This window comes from Coturnix japonica, chromosome 5 (assembly GCF_054131305.1).
Source record: "Coturnix japonica strain WE chromosome 5, WE-NBRP24, whole genome shotgun sequence".
Classification (NCBI taxonomy): Eukaryota; Metazoa; Chordata; class Aves; order Galliformes; family Phasianidae; genus Coturnix; species Coturnix japonica.
The window spans coordinates 38,004,875-38,025,820 of NC_140667.1; the positions used below are offsets into that span (position 1 = coordinate 38,004,875).

Consider the following 20,946-nt stretch of genomic DNA (forward strand, 5'->3'; position numbering starts at 1 on the left):
GTTTAACTTCTAAAACCTGATCTAGATGTGGTGAACACAGTGATAATACCAGGTGCAGCTACCATTCTAGCAACAGAAAGTTTAGGATGTGAGGCATACATACTTGGATTTAATCTCAGATAAGAGACCCGTGAAATAACTGAAGTGATAATATTCAGTTTGATTTGACAAAGGAACCTGAACACTAAGCAGCTAGATCTTATGCAGAGGGTCTTAGGAATATAAAGAATAGTTTGTACCTGTATATTCCTTCCACCAAGATAAGAATTTTTTTCCAGGGCCTCCGTGTACGAGGTTGCCCATGTACAATAGCATCTTTGAGCAGCTTCTCCAGGCTTTGCATATCTGCACCAGAAATTACTGTTAAATGGTACCGAAACAGCTACTGGCTTGAGCTCTAACATGACAAAAGATAGCAACACTCCAAAAACACACAAATTGCTTAGGTACGGAAGAGAGATCATACATAGGTCAGTAAGCATAGGCTTCATCTAGCTGTAGGCCCATAGAGGAAATCAAAGGGACAGAGTGATTATATGAACTCCAGTGAAGAATTTGACCACCCTAAATTAAAAGTACAAGTGGTAGCACAAGTTGCAAAGAAGGAGTAAGAAGTCAGGGGAAGAATGAATGTGCACTGGAGGAAGGCATCTCTGCTAGGAGAAGAGAAAGGAATCTAAGGGGCAACAGTGTTTTTAGGTATAGAAATAAGTCAATAAGGAACAAGCTCAAAGATAATCAGCCAAAGTACAAGATTGGCCAAAGTGCAGAACAAGGATTTTCTGTTCAAAAGACAAAGAGACAAAAGGTGTGGAATGGGAAGCTACAAAAACAAACAGGGAGGAAAAAGGGTGAGTCAGTGTAGGAAAGATGACAATGCTAAGCATACCAGAAGCTAAATAGATGATGATGTTAGTAGATGTGTAATCTGAAACCTTACTAGGTTTGGCTAAAAACACTTGACATAATCCAAGTAGACCTAACAGCATGAGCAAATGCATACATGTGAAATCAGTCCTGAAGAAAAAAAAAATAATAGTGAGGAAGGAACAGAGATGGCAGTAATCCAATCACAAAAACTAAAACGATGAGCAAGAAACAAGGAAATACAAGGGCACAAAAAAAGAGCATAAATTATGAAAAGACGACTGATAGACTAAAACAGTTTTAGCAGCAAGCGGAGCTTACGAACCAGAACTAAACTAGAATGTAGAGAGTAAAATAGGTCAATTTAACTGTTAGAAACTGTTAGTAATCGGAATAAGACATATCAAATAACCAGTGGAGTAATCTGTCTCCAATATCTCTCCCATGGAAGAAAGGATGAATCTAACACAGTTATGGAAAATACTAGAATAAAAGTCGTCTGCTCTAATCTTTAACAGAAGAGAAGGACTGCAAAATAGGCCTAACCTTAATGAAAAGGACAAACTGCACAATGAGGCAGGGAAAAAATGAAAATAATTTCTAAAAATAATGAGTGTCTTGGAAAAAATGAGATTAGTTAAAGCAACAGAGACCATAACAAGACAGTACTGAGAACACATGCAGTTTATAATCTGCTATTCCATTCTCTTCCATGGATCCTCAATACGCAGAAAGTTTCTAGAGTAACCCATAGTGTCACCACTGCTAGTTTGTACAATATAATTCCACATCTGTTCTTCCTTGTAGTGACAGAACTTTAAAGTCCTTCTCACATAATACCCAGGACTATATTTCCATGAGCGCTCCCTAAAATTCTGGAACATGGGACAATATTCAGAGGTATGCTTATATAAATACAGAAGATGAATGCAAAGCTTTTGTGATCTTGCCCAGCAACCAAACTGTGCTGTAATCAAGACTGATGAAGAAAAATAACAAAAAAAAATAATGAAATGTTACCAGTACACTCTGTACTTCTTTAAGGAAACGTACTCAAACAATAGAGAATAAGAGCAAAAAAGACTAAAGAAACAAGAAACAGAGTAAAGGATCTACCACCAAGTAGGACAAGGAAAGAAAATGAAATAGAGTCACCCAAGCTTTGCTGTCACCACCAGAGATTTCAAAGGAAGAAGAGTCAACATGATCTCAGAGAATGATAATATAAAAAGTGCACTACGAGTTACGAGTAACTGAAGAATGAAGGTAATGACTTCATGGATTAGGAAGATGCTACGTCTTTCACTGAGACTTAGAGGAAGGAAGTCTTTTTTTAGTTTGAAAAAATACAGTGCCTCCTTTGGAGGAGGAGGCTGAAACCAGCAAAACAACAATTCTAAGTATCTGTTTCCAAAATGCACACAGCAAGTAACAGTTAACAAATGCTTCATGTCCTGAAATCCCCCTTGTACAACACTATATGAACACATAGTTGTCAAGTTTAGTCATGACATCTGTATAGTTAAGGTTTTGTTGATGTAGGACCATGCTGGCACCTGGTCCTAAAGTTAAAAACTTTCCTATTCTGTCAAATCATAGCCCAGACTACTACAAGACTAAATTAATATGCTACAGGGACTACTAGACGAGTTTAACAGTGCTGAGCTATCCAGGTAACAAAAAGCTACATTACAACACTACTGCCTGTAAGCCTGCCAGAGAGCAATGTGGTTTCTTCATTCGCAGAGGAGCAAGTCAGCCCAGCTTAATGATCTAAGCACTACTATTTGAGACTGAATACATCAAATAACTTCCAACTCACATGGACTAAATAGTAGCAGCAGACTTCTGACCTTTCAAGGTAACCAGCGACTGATTTCTTACATGAAAGGGGATTTCCAACTATTAGAAAATTTAGAAAAGTTTCCATCTGATCTGAAGACCCAGCAGAAAGGCAAGGTCCACCATTTGATACTTACTGTTGTGCTTAAAGATTCGAATAGCTGCTCCCGATAGTCTTGCCCCAAGCACTAGAGACGCATGGTTCAATTCATCACTCAAAATTAGACAGCCCTAATTCAGAAGGGGAAAGAAAAAGATATTGAAAAAGTTTCACAGGCAAGCACACAACACCTCTCAACTCTTAACTGCTCGGAGATAATTCAAGAACAAACAAACAAAAAAAACCCAAAACCTAACAACCAAAGGAAAAAAAAAAAAAAGATCAACATAAATGCAGCTGGTTCAGGCAAGACTGGCTAAGAAATGATTTGCAGCCTCAGTGTGGTAAATAAAGATACACAACTGCCATTAGCTTAAATAATTGCTTGTTTCACCACCCACTGAAGTCTTGCAGAATGACAGTTAATTCTTAGTATCTCAAGAGCATCAAAATACCTTTAAGGCAATCAACCATCATTTAGTATACTAACAAGTAGCCTGAGGAAGCAAGCCATAACATGCTAAGCCATTCTTTCAAGATCTGGAGTGCTATTGGTCTCTAGGATGCTGCTGCCCAAAGGTTTTTGCAAAGCCAGTGATCCTTCCTGCGACCTACAATTTCCACAGAGAATAACTGCAGGTGCTAACACTGAAGAAAAAGAATTAGACAAGTACATCTGGTGGGTCCAGTTAGAAAACTGGACCCACTCAGTCTTTGTTAGATGTGCTCTTACCAGTAGCTTGAGCCATACCTTGCCTACTAAAGCTGGAATGTTCATAGAATTGGTTGCAAATCCCATGCCATATGCCATTGCAGATTCCACACCTAGAAATCTGGCAACTAGCTTTTCCAGCTCCTCATGTTTGTCCAAGTTTCCTGCACGTAAAATAGAAGAAACTCAAAGTGAAAAATTTTCACCGTTGCTGTATTCTGCAACAAACATCTCCATCAACCAGTACAGCCTTTAATCAAAATCCTAAAGAGAAACACTGTAAACATTAGCAAATCAACAGCTGGGCTGTATAAACTAAACCTAGAAGGTCAATTTATCTTCACAAAAATAATGGTTTCTTTTTTGCTTATAGCCTAAAGTTCCAGCTTTGGAACAAGTCATGTTTAAAAGATCTGAGATCAAATTAAATACTTTGAAACAAACACTGAAGGAACATCCTATCTTCTTCCAACTTACCCATCTCTTGCCTACTGCTGCACACCCCAGCTCCATACTGGGACAAAACTTTAGCTGCTGCCTGCTGGCAAGTTCCATTATTTTGTGCAAATCCAAGGTAGTTATAGGAGCCCATATTAATAACACCTTTTATTACTCTCCCTGTGTACCTGTGTTTAAAAAACATTAAAAATTAGGACACACAAAATTGTAGAACTAAGCCAGAAGACTCTTTGAGTTTCATAGAATATGAACTGAAACATTATTAAAAAGTCCATAGAATCAGCAATCAATTTTTTTTTCAGCACTGATTCTCATTATCAAACTCAAGCAATGAAAAACATATTCTCCCTCTTCCATAGTCACAAACTAAAAATGGAAGTCCCCACAACAGTCTATACAAAGAGGCAGTTATGCTATTATATCAAATATTACTTCAGGATTTTCAAACACTTTGTTTCTGACACGGTTCCTCCTCCAACTCAGGAACATACTATTTGCTTTCCAATTAGAAAATAAGATATCTAGATCAGTTAACTTGGCAGTTCCTCAAGCAGGATATCCTCTGACCATGGAAAGGAAACACATCTGGCACTGTTGTGTTAATGCTACGTGACAAGGAGATTAAAGAAGTTTAGCGGAAAAAGAAGTTTTAATTATTTTGCCCTTGAAAGTCAAGGAAATAAATGACAAATTTCACCAAATACCATGCTGCAGACCTCTTAATGTCAAGCTTTGTGTTAAGTCTTTTCCGATTTAAAAATAGAAACAAAACCAGAAGACAACAAAACACATTTATCCTTAAATTTCTGGTTTTGTTTCATCAAATGTCTAGATTGATTATAAACCAGCACAAAAAAAATCAAGTAATGCAATCCAAAGGACCTGCTCCGGGTTCTGTGCATCACACACAAAAGCGTAAGTTTTACTATTGGAATAGACCTATGAAATCTTAATGCAGAATCATCAGTAAGTGTTAACACCGAAGATTATATAATCATCTCAGTGGTCAGATGTAAAATAAACATAATTCACTGCTCCTTTAACTGCAAAGCCTTCAATGTGCTTTTAAAGACCATACTTAGAAGTAGCTGTTGGAAGCCTTTTCTTCAATGTGACTCACGTGAACGTCCAGTTATAGTCATGTGAAACTCTTTCCATCATGTCCACTTTGGCCCCTGGCACACTGCAAATTGGACGGTTCCAGGTGTCTCGAATGCGCATGTAGAGGTTTCTGGTATAGAAGTTTTCAAAGTCCTGATACAATGGCACAAAATCCTGAAACACACCAAAAATGAAAGGAAATAATACAATACAGCAAACTGGTAATAAGGGGAATAAGGTGTTTTCTGAATCAATGAGTGTAATTTGTGAAATAAAATAAATCAAGAAAAATGCAGGAAAAAGTTGAGAACTCTTCATTCTTAAGTCCTGAAAAAAAATCCCAACTGCAGTTTGTTAAACACAGTATTATTACTTCTCAAAACACATACCAGTGCAGAATTACCTGAAAGCAAGAAAGCACTGAGAAAGCTGAGGTACTCTGTTCTATTTTCTGTTTGTAAGAAATGCACATAATAAAGCAGCATTACTATTATTACAGAGCTATTGTTGGAACTTATCACATCTTTTTATTCAGAAGCCAAACAATTAAACTCCATTACGGCACCTCTGTTCTCCACAGCTTATCATGACTTAAGTCCCATAGGATTTCTGTGCACGAGTTTCCCGAATTCTAGCTTCCCTTCCAATGTTCTTCAGGAAAACTGAACGACACACAAGAATGTCAAACTAAGTGTGAGAGCAAGGACATCTGAGCACTCAAGAACATGTTTTTCAGGCCTACTTAAAATACTTGAAAGTCATGAGATTCCATTACTACTCTTACATTTAAAGGAAGTTTGACATTCAGTGGTGATAAGAATACATAATTCATTTGCTACTGTCACAAAAGCAAGCCTTTGTAAAACTCAACAAAAGGAACATGCAGATTTATGAGAAGGGTAAGAGCCAGTATCACATTTCTTCCTGTTTTTCACAACATGAATGAAAATACAGAGAGAGACATTTTATTTTAGGTGGAGGGATAAGACAGAATATGTCTGACCAGATATCAGTGCCTGATATTTCTAACACAGAAGCAAAACTAGGAGCATTTACACCAGTGTCTTTAATACCAATTCACACAAATAAGAACTGAGAAGTTTCTACTTGCAATGCTCAACTGAATGAAGGGTATGTTTTCCTTTACCTTCCCCATTTCGTTGTTTCACAACTTTCAGCTTAAATTAAACAAATCTAAATTCACCTTTTTACATCCTCCTACCTGAAGATGCACAGGAAAGTCAGCTTCTAGGCAGATGTTGCTGCACCTTCTTTGCCTTCTGATTTGCCTACACATAATGACATGCCACAAAGGCACAAAAACAGTATTTTCATCATTACAACAATGGAAAAACAAAATTTAGCCTGTGATCTCTCCTTCACAAAATAAACAAAAAGAAACTTTTTATAAAGTCCAGAAGTGATAGGACAAGGGGGAATGGTTTTAAACTAGAAGAGGGAAGATTTAGATTAGATGTTAGGGAGACAATTCTTTACTCAGAAGATGACGATGATAACTGGCACAGGCTGTCCAGAGAAGCTGTAGATCCTCATCCTGGAGGAGTTCAAGGCCAGGTTGGATGGGGTCTAATGGCCCCAATACCTGACAGCAGGAGTGTCAGAACTAGATGACCTTCTAACCCAAGTCATTCTATGCCCTTCTTCAGCAAAGGAAGGCAATGGGAATGAGATTTCAAAGAGTTACAATGCACTGAAGGTAATTATTTCTTCCACTCAAGTACAGTTTGGCACTCATTTTTGCCATGTCTTCTCTGAAGGCCTTCTGTCAAACTGGATTAATAAGGTAGAAAGTAAATAATGTTGTAATCCTCCAGAAAATCATTAGTTTTCTGAAGAAGTAACACAACTCTAACCTGCTTCACCTTCAGTATCTCCTTGTCCTAAAAGGATGGTAGGTTTCAGGCTTGAAGCCCTAACAAACTCGCCCCTTTTGCAATGGAAAAAACAAACAAAAACAAAACAAAACAAAAAACACATCCAAAAGCTTACTTCATATATGAAAAGTTACATAGTTACTTTACTCTAACAAAGTGGTGATGAGCACAACAGTACTTGGAGCAATACACTAAGATCCCAATTCATGACTTAGATTCCAGATAGTTAATTGGTAAGTGTCTGAAAGCCTCCATTACACCATCTTCCATAGGGGTGAATGAAGCAAGGAGGTAAAAAAAATAAAAAATCAAAATTCAAGAGATTTGAACTTAAGTTTAGTTGTAATCTTAGATATTTTTAACCACTTCCAGCTTTTCTTAACCACTTTGCATAAGAATTTGGCTTTACAATAGTTATGGAAGCACATTAACTATGTGACCCAGGAAGTCAACTGCAGCAAGGTCCTTGGCTAGGAGTGGAGGCTGTGAATTAGTCATTGCTTTAACTCAAGCAGATATGCCTGGGCTGATACAGCCCAATCTTACCTCATGTTTCTAATCAGATAAAGCATTTTTATTTTGAAACACAAGGTGACAAAGCAGGAAGACTAACAAGCTCAACTGGTGAGAGAAAGATATGCACCCACCACAAGCTGACACCACCAAGATATAACACAAGTACGATCTTACAAGACAGCAGCACAGCTTTTAGATTCTGAAGAGACCTTATTGTGAAGTTCTTTAAACCTTGCAGATTATCATAAGATTAAAAAAAAAAAAAAAGCATGCTTCAAGAATTAACAGAAATTCAAGGAACAAATTATGAGTAAAAGCACTCATATCCAATGCAGGACATCAGCCTTACTTTTTAGGGGTACTATGGAAGCATTAAAAACCTAGAAACATTACTAGTAAAACAATTCTAGATGTAGAAACTTAAGAAATCTTCCAGAAGCCTGAAAAATATAGCAATTTCAATAAGGAACTGAAGCAAGGGAAGAATAAAACTGCCCCTTGGGGTGCAGCACCTTAGCACAGGCAACTTGGAAATCCAAGATTTCACCATATTATAAATTAGTAATACAAGTGAAGGTCATAACAAGAGCTTTGTAACCATTATCTTGGAGCATGGTAACATGCAAACACAGCAATTATGTTGCTTTTAGAGCCAAGTTTTTACAGCACTGCACCTAAGCTAACAGATGGTGCCTTGAGCACCAACAAGGCTTACCTGCAATTCACCTAACACATTCCCTAATAACACACACACACAAAAAAGAGACTGATTCCATCCCACTGCTATGCGAGTCGTGAAAAAGTGCAGCAGCAACTGTGGGTTACTTTTACATTCTCAACAGGTCTACAGTGTTACGCAGATGCTATGACAACCCTGAGCCGAAGTCTTCAGTTTACCTCCCCAAACATACTTGCTCACACAAATCCAACTGTAGGAATGTTTGAAGGCTTTAGATACCAGAAATACTTTTGACACAGGGAAGCTACCAAGCACAGGGAAGTACAATAAAGGAGTTAGCACCCGTATTCAGTTGCTTCCATGTACAAAGTAGACAATGCAATTAGTAGGGAAATCAGATCAGGATAAGTGTAAAAGCAGTTTTACCTATGAAATACCACAAGTATAACTATTGAGAAAGTAACAACTGAGCATTCGATTAAACTGAGCACACACACACTGATTGCAGGGTGACAGTTTTTAGCCTTTCCACTCACCCATGCCTAAAACAGACCACTGTTCCTGCCAGGATATGCTACATATACTGGTTTCCAGGAAAAGCTCAGATGGATGGATATATTTTAACTGCTGCCAAAATAGAAAGACTGCTCCCTCCTGGTAATCTGCACCAGTAAAGCCTTTACATTTTTGCGTAGTACTGGTGAATGAATATTAGTTTTTCCTAAAATCATTCATGGCTTTGTGCTGCTCTCCAATAAGTTACAAGATATTTACCTACTGTCAGAGACAGTCCCGATATAAACGCATTGGAAATCCTATTCTTCCAGTTATCTTCATCCACTTTCATTTTCTAGTTCTGGTGTGCACAGTATTATGTAACAGTTTCAGGAAAAGCTCTCACTGCTTAAATAAAGTGCTCTCCAAAACAACAGAAATAGGGAGGCTTCCCTTCCTTCCCCCCATCCCTCTTTTTTTTCTTTCCTAAAACTGCATTGCAGACTGAAGGTTGCTCAGCACTATTAACTACAACCATTTTCAGAAACACACCACGAAAAATATCTATATGCTTCAATTCCACGACTTCAGGACACATACATTCAGCCCTGTATGGGAACATTTCCTTATACTATGTAATTTAGTTCTGCTCACACAGAACATCTTCATACTGGACATCTACACAGTTACTTTCAATGCTTTTGCTTTGAGCTATTCACCTACAAAGTGCTTTATAAACTTGCAAAAAACTAAAGCTAATCATTTTTCTCGTTTGCTAAGAAAATTATAATACATTCATGTAAAGATTCATGTAATAAAAATAGTCCTTTGCATAAGGAGGTTACAGAAATCTGCTAGAAGCTAATCCGGGGCTTCTCTGATTTAATATATTAATTTTTAAAAACAACAGTTTTAAGCTTTTCCTGCATGGTGGTTTCTGTACTTTTTTACTAAAAGACAGTGGGGCTGTCAGCCAGTTGCTTGACAGATTCAAGTATGTGAAAATGAGAATATGTCTCTAAATAAGTCATTGAGCATCCCCTTGTACCAAACTAAAACCTGGCTCCTACACTGGATGCACCGCAACATGCTGCCATCGATTCATTTGGAGACAAAAAAAGCTCAGAGCACCAAAACGTGAGGTCAAGTACTGTATATTCTAGACCTGACATGATCACTTTTCTATTTGCCCAGTGTCAGAAATAGCTGTTCCAACCTTAGCACTAAAAAAGTGATTGAGAGAAGTATGCTACACTGGCATTTCTTTCACACCAAAACCTTTTTAAATAGGATTTCCTATTTTTCATTCATATGCAGTATTCACTGGCCTATTCATGACATGATACACAGCAAATAGAGCCTTCAGATAAAGGAGCTTCTCACTAGAACCATCCACGGAAATCTTGTGCACAAAACAAAAACACAGCACATGCAGCTTTCCCTGAAAACCAAGGTCAACATACAGGGAGTTTCAATTCATCTGTCTGGGAAGTTTACCTGTTAAAGCAGAAGCCTTTCAGGGGAAGATGCAATGCTAGAATTAATTTATTTAAAAAAATAATTTAAAAGTGGTTAAATTTATTTTTGACATGACATAATCAGTTGCTAACAAACTCTCTACTTGTGTTATCTGTGACTCTCTTTATTGAGTATCTAATATCAATAATTTACCCACAGAGCAGAACTGCTGCCTGAGGTCTTCTGTACATTCATTTGTTACAGTTATCACCACCCTCATAGGCTACTGTAAGCGGGTACCTTTCCCACTTGGTGAGGGAACAAGAGTTTTACAGAAATACAGTAATCAATCTTTCAATTACCTCTTTCTAATGTATCAAGTATTCAAGTATCATGAGTACAAATATTTAAACATCTAATATATGGCACTGTTATATTTTTTGCAGCTGTTTGCTTTTTCCTGCATCTTTCCTGCATTTCCAGGATATAAGTAGAAAAATACAATGGTATCATATTCTCAGGTGATATAAACTGAAGTAGCTCAAATTAAACAACACATTAAGTTATACATGGAGATTTAGCTTGCAAAATTCATTCAGATATTGGATATTGAAAGGCAATAGAAGTTTTACTTCTGGATTCCAGAAATCAGTTTTGGAAATAGTATAAATTTAGCTTCCTGCACTGTTCACAAAGATTAAGTATCTATTCCTCATTAAATTCCTGAAATAATATTTCTGTTTTGGAATTATGTGCCTTACCATGAATCAGCTTAAACCTACCACATGCTACTTATACGAAGAAGCAACCACGAAATCATTTTAGGTACTGACGCTGCATCTTCACTCATCTACCACAGCATGATACAAACTTTGCCCTAATGCTGCCTCTAAAATAAATCTTATTTTGTCTTCCCCCCTTACATTATCTTAGCAATTTGTTCACATTCTTGAGCTGCTTCCCCCCAATCCTCATTTTCTGCTAGCCAATTCCAACTGCCAGCGTGGCTGCCCAGAGAACCAGAAACCAGCAAGGGGAAAACAAACTGCCCTGGGGTATCGTAAGCTGGATGTGTTCCCCAAGGTGACTGAGAAAAGCAGAACCTCGGTCAGCAAGAGTAAACCAATCTACTTTGACTTTTGGAGAAAAGCTCACTGGTATTCACACTATGCTACGACAGCTCACACAGAGTTAGCAGGAAATAGCTTACAAACTGACAGTTTAAGTGGCAGCTCCTTAGCAGTAACTTGAGTGGGGACTAAAGGCTTCTAAAAATCTTTTAAAACAATTTAAGATTATCTGTATTAGATATAACTGCTGGAGATGGCAAGACTTTTTAACTGGTAACAACCTTTCACTAATAGGTTTTTAAAATTCTTTTAAACTGCTATCAGTGAGTCAGTGCCTCAAATTACTTACTAGCTAACCCACTGCTGTTTTGAATCTCATATTAAATCATCCATTACGCTCTGGTTCTTACTGCAAGCTTCTCTTTGCAGCTACTTAGGCTGGAGAGAATGTTTCCACATCAAAACGCAGCCACCAGAACAGCATCAGAAAGCATATAGCTGCTGCAAAACTCCAGACAGATCCTTCAAGAAGTATTTCTCTTGCTGCTTGTGCTGGCATATGAGGTGTCTCTTACCTTGTTTCTGCAGCTGAGGCATTGCTCAATATGTTGATTGAATTGTTGACGTATTTTCCAGTAAACTAGACCACATAACATCAAAAAATAACCCAAATAAAGAAAACACTGTTTTGTTGAACCACACCACAGTACTAGCATAACACACAGAGCCTTTAGGATATAAGAACAGTAGAAAACTTTGAACAATATTGCTCTGCAAATAAATTCTTAAACTATAACCCCAGCCACATAATTTCCCACATTGAAATTTCCCAGTCTTTACCTTTTGTTCTTCTCTTTCTATTGCATTTTGACACTTCTCAATCTTCCACTGCCGCATGAAATCTCGCAGATACCCAAAGAGAGTGAGAACACCATAGCCTACATAGGTCAGCACAGCAACCAGCATTGGTGTTTCTTCAAAAGCTTCATTGAAAGGCCTCTTGTATAATCCTCCATTGTGCACGATGTGATTTATCTGAAGCAAAAATTTAAAGAGAGGCAGCTGTAAGATACTAATTCAAGGAACATCAAATGGGCATTTCTGAGTAATCCCTCTGATCCTGTAACTGATTCTGCCCTCCCTAGCCCAAGTCCAAGTTCCTCCAGCTATGCTCATTCATGACAAATACTGCTAGTCTCCATATACAAGGTCTGAAAATGCCTCCTCGTCCATCAAGACTTTCACATAACCAAAGTCACGGAGGAGAGAGACCTACTACAGAGGGGAAAAAACAACAACAACAAAAATAAACCAAACACACAATAAAAACCCAACCAAACAGAAAACACACAGAAATCCAGAAACAAACAGTTCTATAAAATAAATAACATATTCTCAGGATTATGAAATCCAAAAAACCAGACAATACTCAAATGAGATTCTGCTACTGGAAGCCTACATTGCAATAAGAAAACAAGTATCCTCTGTGTTTCACCATAGCCTTAAGCCTAATGATGCTGACATAACCACTGTACTCATCCATGTGGCGGACATGGCATCACAGACAAACAACTCCTTGTATATGTAGCCTCAACGTTGCATATATGTCAGAACACAGAACAAAGCAAAGCTTTCTGCATGAAATCTACACAGCACGTCATTTTGTTACCTAAAAGCTATCTCCTGAAGAATAATATGTGCACATCTCAAGTATGGTTGATGTATTGTGTTGGTGACGATTACAGAAAATATTTGAAATAACAAGGCAAATTCTCATCCAACGTAACACTGCATTTGTAAAAATGTCATAGTTTTAACTAGGCTACTTATTGGTATGTAATTCTGGAACTTTCTGAGCTCCAAACCTACTATATGTAGGGTGTTGCCTGATGTGCAGGGGAGTGGCTAGAAGACAAGAAGGAAACCAAGATAAGCTTCAATAAATTGCTATATTAATAATAACAGCACAGTGAAAAAAGGGCTGGGTCAACGATGATGTTTGAATTTCTCTGGACTGTACTCAAATTTTAGTTTAGAGTCAAACATAATAAGGACTCTATTTTAAAATATTCTAACCAAAGAAACATCAACACTTATGGGAAAGGATGATCCTAAATACATCAAGGAAGGATAACAATAGCCAGCAGAACACCACAGGTCATTTCAGTATAGCATCCATAAAATCACATGGGAAGGGAAGCCATAGATGAAGTAACTTCTGTGACAGTTAACAAATCAACTAAAGCACACGTGCTTTCCATACAATACTTTCTTTGGAAACCAACATCTGTTCATTCCAGATGCTGTAGCAAGTCCGTATTTCAGGCCTGGTACTATTAACCTGAGCTTATTTTTTAGAAGCAAGCTCCATAAGATACAATCAGGCTATAGCTATGCAGTCAATAACTGAGCGTCACCTTCAACACTACCTTTCCCCCACTACCAATTTCTACCTCCTTCCTTTGCCAACACACATCCAGCTGGTTGCAGAGCAATATAGAATTTCTCAATGTAGTGACTGTGGTTGAGAAGACTTGAGAACTGGTACATGCACAGAACCAAAATAAATATATTGTAGAAATGTATTTTAGCAGCTGCACTTGCACCAGATGTAAATAACAGAATTGCAACGCTTTGAGGCAAGGTTTAATACTGAAGTAGTTTTAAAACATACTGCCTACAGTGATGGCTTAAGTTAGAAAATTTTGGACAAGTGCAGAAATCCCCCCAGGCTTACTACACTGCAGCTAAGATGAAGGCAATTTCAAAGTTTTATCAAGGCCAGAGTTTCACAGTATGTTTTCTTCAGGAGCAGCGCCAACCAAAGCATCTCCGTTTGTCCCACTCACTCCCACTTTGAGCCATCTGCACCACCTCTAGCTTGCACAATGAAAGCCAACCTGACTTTCAGCACAGCATCTCACCAGCAACAAGGAATTGATGCAGGCTGGAAACACAATGATTTGCAGAAAGTTATTTATTAGACTCTAACAATCCTTACCCTGCTGTTCCACAAACTCATTTGAGAGATCTCAACAAACAAGAATGAGCAGCTGCAGGGGAGGGGTAGAAGCAAATGACAACTAACAGACTCCATAAGCCAACCCTGCAAAGGAAAAAATTCACAAGCGCCTTCTCTTCCTTAACACTCTCAAAGCCTCTCAACTTTATTACAGTAGCTCTAATTCAAGAAACCATACAATTTTACCGCATCATGCAGCAAAGCCCCCAAGTTACTACAACTTCAAAACTTGATGAATTACAGTTGAATTTGGTGTCCTCAGGCTGACAGCCTGGGCTGTGAATAGCAGCTACTCCGAAGATGTGTAACATCTACTACTTGTAGCTGTCTATAAGTTGTTCATTTCTGGAGGAGCAGACAGATGGCAGAGACAACTCAAATGGCTTAGCATCTAATAAACGGAGATCATATCAAAGCTTCTAATACCTTTCTCAGGTTACTGGATTGGATACTCATCTGGAAGAGACGAAAGGTTACAACCTAACAGTAGTAACTGGTTAATCACCAATAGCTACTGATGAATGAATAAATAAATAAATCAGTTCTAATCAGAAACAGCATGTAACACTTTTTCTCTCCTTAGAGATGCCCCTGCTTGTGAAAAATGCTAAAACTAAGGTTGCCTCTCATTGTCAAAAGTAACATTGCATCCAGAAAGACTCTTTCAGGATTTCAAGCATCCATTCAAGACAAATCAATTTCACCTCCTGCTATTCTTCTACCACTGTGCTCATACAGAGCAGGAGGACAGCCTGACAAAACAGTGTTTGACATGGGAGTGAGGATAAAGCAAAAGTGTGCCACTGAATTCCTCCATGTAGAATAAGTGGCACCCATTGATATTCATCAGGGCTTGTTGAATGCTTACAGAGACCAAACAGTGGATGTGAGCACAGTGAGGCAGTGAGTGATGTGTTTCAGCTGCAGCAACAGCAGGTCGCCCTCCACTGGTACAGATTTTGATGAGTGCAGGCTTTTGTTCATGGCTGGTGAAAATGCAACAAATAGCTGATGGTGGTGACTAGGTTAAAAAAGCCTGTAGCTGAGAATTTCCTCTATCAAGTAGTGCTACTGTATTCTTTGTAACTGTTGTGATTTCCATGGAAATAAATAGGAGGCATTACTTTAGGAGTGACCTACATAGAGTCCCTACAATTATCATGATACTGTCACTGTACAGAGGATGGGATTATGGACGTATACATGCACAGTGTGAGCGTGCCTTAGCTTACATTTTTACCCAAGTGCAGTGCAAAGTTGTGCTTTAAAAAAAACACTCTGTCCTATGGATAACATCACTTATTGCAGTGCCTTAAGCTCAGGGACCACCTGAACCAGACTCCAGCTCCACAAAGGAAAGGTTTTCCTTCTTGTCTCAATTTAGGCACATTCTTCAATGACAAGTACAAAACAAATTCTCACATAACACATCAGTATCTCTTAGCATGATGACATGCCATCTGACATCAGGGACAGAACAGTGTCTTCTACACATAGTTCTCATTTAAGGAACTTCACTAAGCATAAATTCACAACTAGATACATAGTTAATTGCATGCTTCACCAGCAGAGACCTCAGCTATCTGAGTTACCAAAATAAGGGAAAAACGCAATAGATAAAAGTCGTTAACAGTAAACTTGTTTTACTTGCACCCTCCACAACGGTTCTTTTTCTAAGTTTGGACAGGTCTTCGGAGAAGGACCTCCATACATCACCCTGTCATGGATTTGCTAAAGGGAGAAAAAGAATCAAGCAAATAGAAACAGATTTCAGTATTAAGTTCCCACTGCCAGCAGCCAAAACAGGTCACACATCAAGCTAACGTTATTCTGAACCCATATATCTGTTCACAAAAAACTTATTTCTCAAGGTCAATAGGAGAATAGGTTTTCAGTGTATCTGCTACACCTATGGCAGCAGCCAGTTTGTCTAAGGGCTCCCTCTCATCAAAGGCAGCATGATAGAAACAGGCGGATACAGAGAAGCACAAGAAGCCAAACTCAGACTGCAGGGCAGGACAGCACGTAAACTTCCAAAAGCATTAGAGAAGTTTTGCAAGAAGACAAAAGCCATGTGTAAGCACAGGAACATGCACAGACACTACTGCAGACAGCACAAACAGGATTTAATCAATGAATCTTGTGAAGTTGTTTATTATATTTGCCATGGTAAATATCCTGCACAAGCAGCATATGCTTCAGGCAGAGAAGATGCTACAGAAGCACAGCACACACAACACACTTAACAGTGAACACCATAAGCAGTTATACTGCTACGCTAGGAAAACCACAACATGCTAATATTAAAGAGACTGCTCTACTTCTTGCCGTAAGGAAAAACAAAAGTCAGATAAGCCCAGCTGACTTTATGTAAACACCTTAAAAGTTGCTGGAAGACATCTTTGCAAGATTCCTATTAAAATGTAGCAGCTTCTCATGACACGTACCACGCATACTGCAGGCGTTTCACTAGGAGACGAGCAGCTCCTGGTTTTAGATGTATAGTAAAAAGCTACTTCCCAGAGTTACTTGCTTTCTTATTTTTGTCAGAGATTCCTGTCAACTAAAGGTAACAGATGGAAAGACCTCAAAAAGCAGTCACGTTTGTTATAAGGAAACAAGAGAATCAGAACAAAAGAAACGACAGCACTGAATGGTAACTTCCCAGAGGCAGCTTCATTTGAGCTATAACTTATTCTGCACTAACTTCTCCCTGTCACCTCCAGACTTTCTTCTTGTGCTGCTTTGTTCTTTGCCTTCACATCTCAAGCCGCCGCTATGGTAAAAAACACTAAGATTCACTACCAAAATTAGAAGGCACTGGTTTGGTTTGAGTCTCATTTTAATCTTTCACAAAGAAAAAAAACCACCAAAAAGCCCATCACAGGAGATAAAGTTGTTTTTCATGGCAGACTTTATCACTCCAGTGCATTCCCACTTAAATATTTGCTCTTGTAGGTACGGATTATCAAACATTCGAATCCGCAAACATTACTTCCCAACAAATGTGACACTCCTTTGATAACCAGGATGCCCTCATCACATCCACACAAAAAGTATAAATCCCTCATACATGTTCACAGCTTAAATGCATACTTCCTTTTTCTAAATGAGTGAATGATACAATTCAGGCTCTCTTACTTTGTGATTAGTACTGAGCTATATATGTAACTGACCATTTGAACTCTCCTGAGAATACACTTTTCCCTGAGAGTTTATCTTGCTACCTTAGATCCAGTACGTTATCTTATCTAATATGTTCAATGGGGCTGACATATACAGCATTTTGATAAAACATGCCCTAAATACATTCAGCTCAGTGTGTAATGAAGAATTTCAAAGACAGAGCAAGTGAGTGGATCACTAACACACCAAACCACAGGCTCTCAAGTTTTTACAAACACTAACACCTACCACTTAGTACATATCTCAGCTCCTGCCTTTTCAACTATAAGCAGCCATCAAGGCTGCATTTTTCAAGGCAGAACAGTTCTTTCTCAAGGAATGATGTTTCTAATGAGGGCCGGTAGTTTTGCCCCCATCTTCATCATGGCTCCCAATTTATGCTCCTTGTACAGAAACTGAAGCCAATAGAAAAAAAAAAATGAAGATAAAGCTTTAGTTCTCTAACCAAGAGATTGGAAGTATGACATTTATTTAAGAAAAACAGCTTTTGCTGTACATTTAAGACAGTAAAACAACTTGTTGCAAAATGACACCACTCACGTAGTTGCACTAACAAAAAGTGATGTTACATGTAGTTATAAAATGTTATTAGAGCATTTAAGGAACGAAGTAGCTTAATTTGAAATGGTAGTGCCAGCATAATTTCAGTATTTTATTCAAACTGGCCTGGTACCACACATGGATTTAATGGAAGCCAGTTACATTAGCAGTGGGTTTGTTCTTACATTAGTAGGGACAAATAGATTTTCAGACAAGCCTGACGCTGATGTTACATTCACCCATTTAATATAACAGCTTCTAATACTCATTTAGCCAGAAAGATGTTGTCTAGCTATTCCTTCCACAAAGACTTTTGTAATTACATTTGGTATTAGGAAAGTATCCTCATGCACAGAGGATCCACATGCTTTTTCAGAAATACTTCTGTCAGTTAAAACACCTGAAGGAGATCACAGTCTTTTCTAGGTCAGCCAATTTTCTATTCAGTTCAGTTTTACGTTACTGACGCAACACGTAGTTAATCAAAAAGCCAAACTAGAGACTGAACGTAATAAATTTCTTCATGTCTGACACAAGTCTCAGAATATACACTGAAAACCCTAAAATCTACATTTTTATCAGGGTTCAAGAATTAAACATTCATATCTAACCCAGGGCACATTCGTGCAGTCCATGAGTTTATCTGTGCAACTGTGACTCAGGTCAAAAGAAACCTCCAGTGGCCATCATGTCCACCCTCAGCTCAGAGGAGGTCTGAGCGCAGCAGGGTTTTGAGGGCCACGTTCAACCTGGACTTGAACACTTCCAAGGACAGACTACAGCTCTTGGGGAACTCCTTCCTTTTACTGTTCTCATGGAAAAAGAATAATAAAAAATCCTTAACATCTAGTCTACATTTCCTATTCTTCCAAATAACGTCCGCTGCTTCTCATCCTACTGCCACATAGTTCCAAGAGCCTGGAACCACCTTCTCTGCAACCTCCAACCAACTAGTTGGACCTCCTCCCCCTTATGCTAAGAAATCCAGCTCTCAGCCTCTCCTCATACCTCATGTCCTTCAGTCTCCTCAGCCTCTTGATTCTTGTTTTTGATCTTCCTTTGATTCCAGCAAAAGCATCTATAAAATGAAGACGGAGCCAGCATTCAACTGCACCCTGAATCTGTGAGATGATTTTGTGCAATCTGACTAATTGGAAGCTCACAGGACAACAAAGGCTGTGTTCAACATGTACACGCCAAACTCACTAGACAAAAGCTTTTGGTGCCGTTAATGCTGTGAGACTTCAGAACTTGTAACAGTTTTAAAGGAATTCAACTTTCTCAGTCATCCCCCTCTCTTTAATTGAAGTATTCCTCCCCTTCCTGAGGAAGTCATGTGAAACCCTGTTTACTAAAGGATGTATACAATACGCTATCTGGAGATCACTGGCACAGTATACGAAAACCTAAAATCATCCAGAAATTTAGAAGTTCTCTGAATCATTCCAACTCCTATGTAACTGACTTTGAAGAACTACTAGCAGACAGATTACAATAAGTCGACATGGAAAATAAGGGCATCTTGTCTTACTAACAGACCCCCAGCTCCCTGTTCTAAGCAAGAATTTATTTATTCTAACACAATCTTTAAAAAAATCATTAGTTGTTTGTTTTAGGGAAGGTCACTGCATTGGAGAAACACATTCCAGTCTAAGACTGTACCACAGAACTCTGCATTATTCCCAAAGTGCCTTGATAGAACGTCAGTACTATTTTATCTACTGAACCCACATAGCTCCCTCGCCAATAGACCAGAAGAACAGAAAAAGCAGAATCACACTCAACTTGGAGAGCTAATTTCACTATTATTTTACTTGACTTCCTTTCTTTCTTTCTTTCAGCTGTGTTCATTTCCTCAATTCAAGACAATACTCTGTGGGATGTCAGACCTTCATCTTACCTAGCGTGGTATTACAATAAAGCATAAGAAGTCAAAGATCAGTCTGTTTTAATCACACACTCTTAACTGTGCACAGGGTCAGCAGTTACTCGCTTTTTTCACTAACTTTCCGCAGCTTTTAATTGCTGGATGGTTCTTCAACCATTTCTACTGTTCCTGTTTTAACAAAAAAAAAAGCTTACAGTGAGATTGTTGCACTCACTGAATCTGAATCTCTAAAAAGATCAATTGTTTGCAGAATCAAAGTACTTTGAACACAGGACTTCCTAGGAAAGCAAAATAACAGCTCTTTCTTTATCTTGGTACTTCAACAGAATGATTTTCTTTATATGCTGAAATCCTAATTTCAAATTACTCCTTTCTGAGCCACTGATAATGTTTCATTATCTCCAAGGCAGCCAAAGCCAGCTCCCACAGTTTCAGTGGGCAGCTTCTCCTTTCAGTGGTTTCTTCTCCTCTTAGCAAGAAAAAGGATGAGCAGTTCAGACCCCAGCAGGAGAAAAGGTAATATTAAAAATTTAAGGAGAGCATCCCCACTCTCTTCAGTTCAGGCTGGAATGGCAGTAGAGTACATTAAATTTTAAATATCAGTCTCTCATTGCGGTGAGAACTGTAAGCACAACCTGAAGTCTGTGTTGAAAAGATATTACCCTTTAACCTGAACCTTTTAATAGGGGAAAAATTGAAAAAAATAAAGCTTACTCAAGTAACTTACAGCACAGACATCTCAGGTACAGTTAATCTTACTACTTTTCTACACTGCTAAAAAGACATAAAGCCTGCCTGTCCTATGTAGCCCTACAGGAAGGTGTGGTGATGTATCTGTGCATCTCTCACAAGCTCTAGGTTTTTCCAGATAAATCATCAGCACTTGCAACACTTCCTTATACCAAAGGCTTTCCTTCCCCTTCCTCTTTCCATCAACATATTCATTTTCTCTAGACCTTACCTCTCTTCTTGCCTCTTACTTCTCTCGGGCACCAAACAGGCATTCTTGCAAAAGAATCTCTTCCCTTCTTTTACTTTTCTGATCCTTTCTATTACCCAGTTACTGCACTTATAAGCTATCTCCTTTTTGGTACTCAATTACTTGCATTCCACAGA

At 38.4% G+C, this 20,946-nt stretch overlaps 1 protein-coding gene across 1 annotated transcript in view; it reads right to left on the reverse strand.

Moving 5' to 3' along the window:
• Positions 1-20,946, reverse strand: part of SPTLC2 (serine palmitoyltransferase long chain base subunit 2) — a 57,870-nt gene that overhangs the window by 35,300 nt on the left and 1,624 nt on the right. Inside the window, exons 2-7 of the mRNA XM_015865192.3 lie at positions 12,035-12,229; positions 5,101-5,255; positions 3,999-4,147; positions 3,561-3,685; positions 2,847-2,940; positions 240-345 (exon numbers count right to left, since the gene is read on the reverse strand). Of these exons, the coding sequence (XP_015720678.2) occupies positions 240-345; positions 2,847-2,940; positions 3,561-3,685; positions 3,999-4,147; positions 5,101-5,255; positions 12,035-12,229 (824 nt within the window). The remainder of the gene's footprint in view (positions 1-239; positions 346-2,846; positions 2,941-3,560; positions 3,686-3,998; positions 4,148-5,100; positions 5,256-12,034; positions 12,230-20,946) is intronic.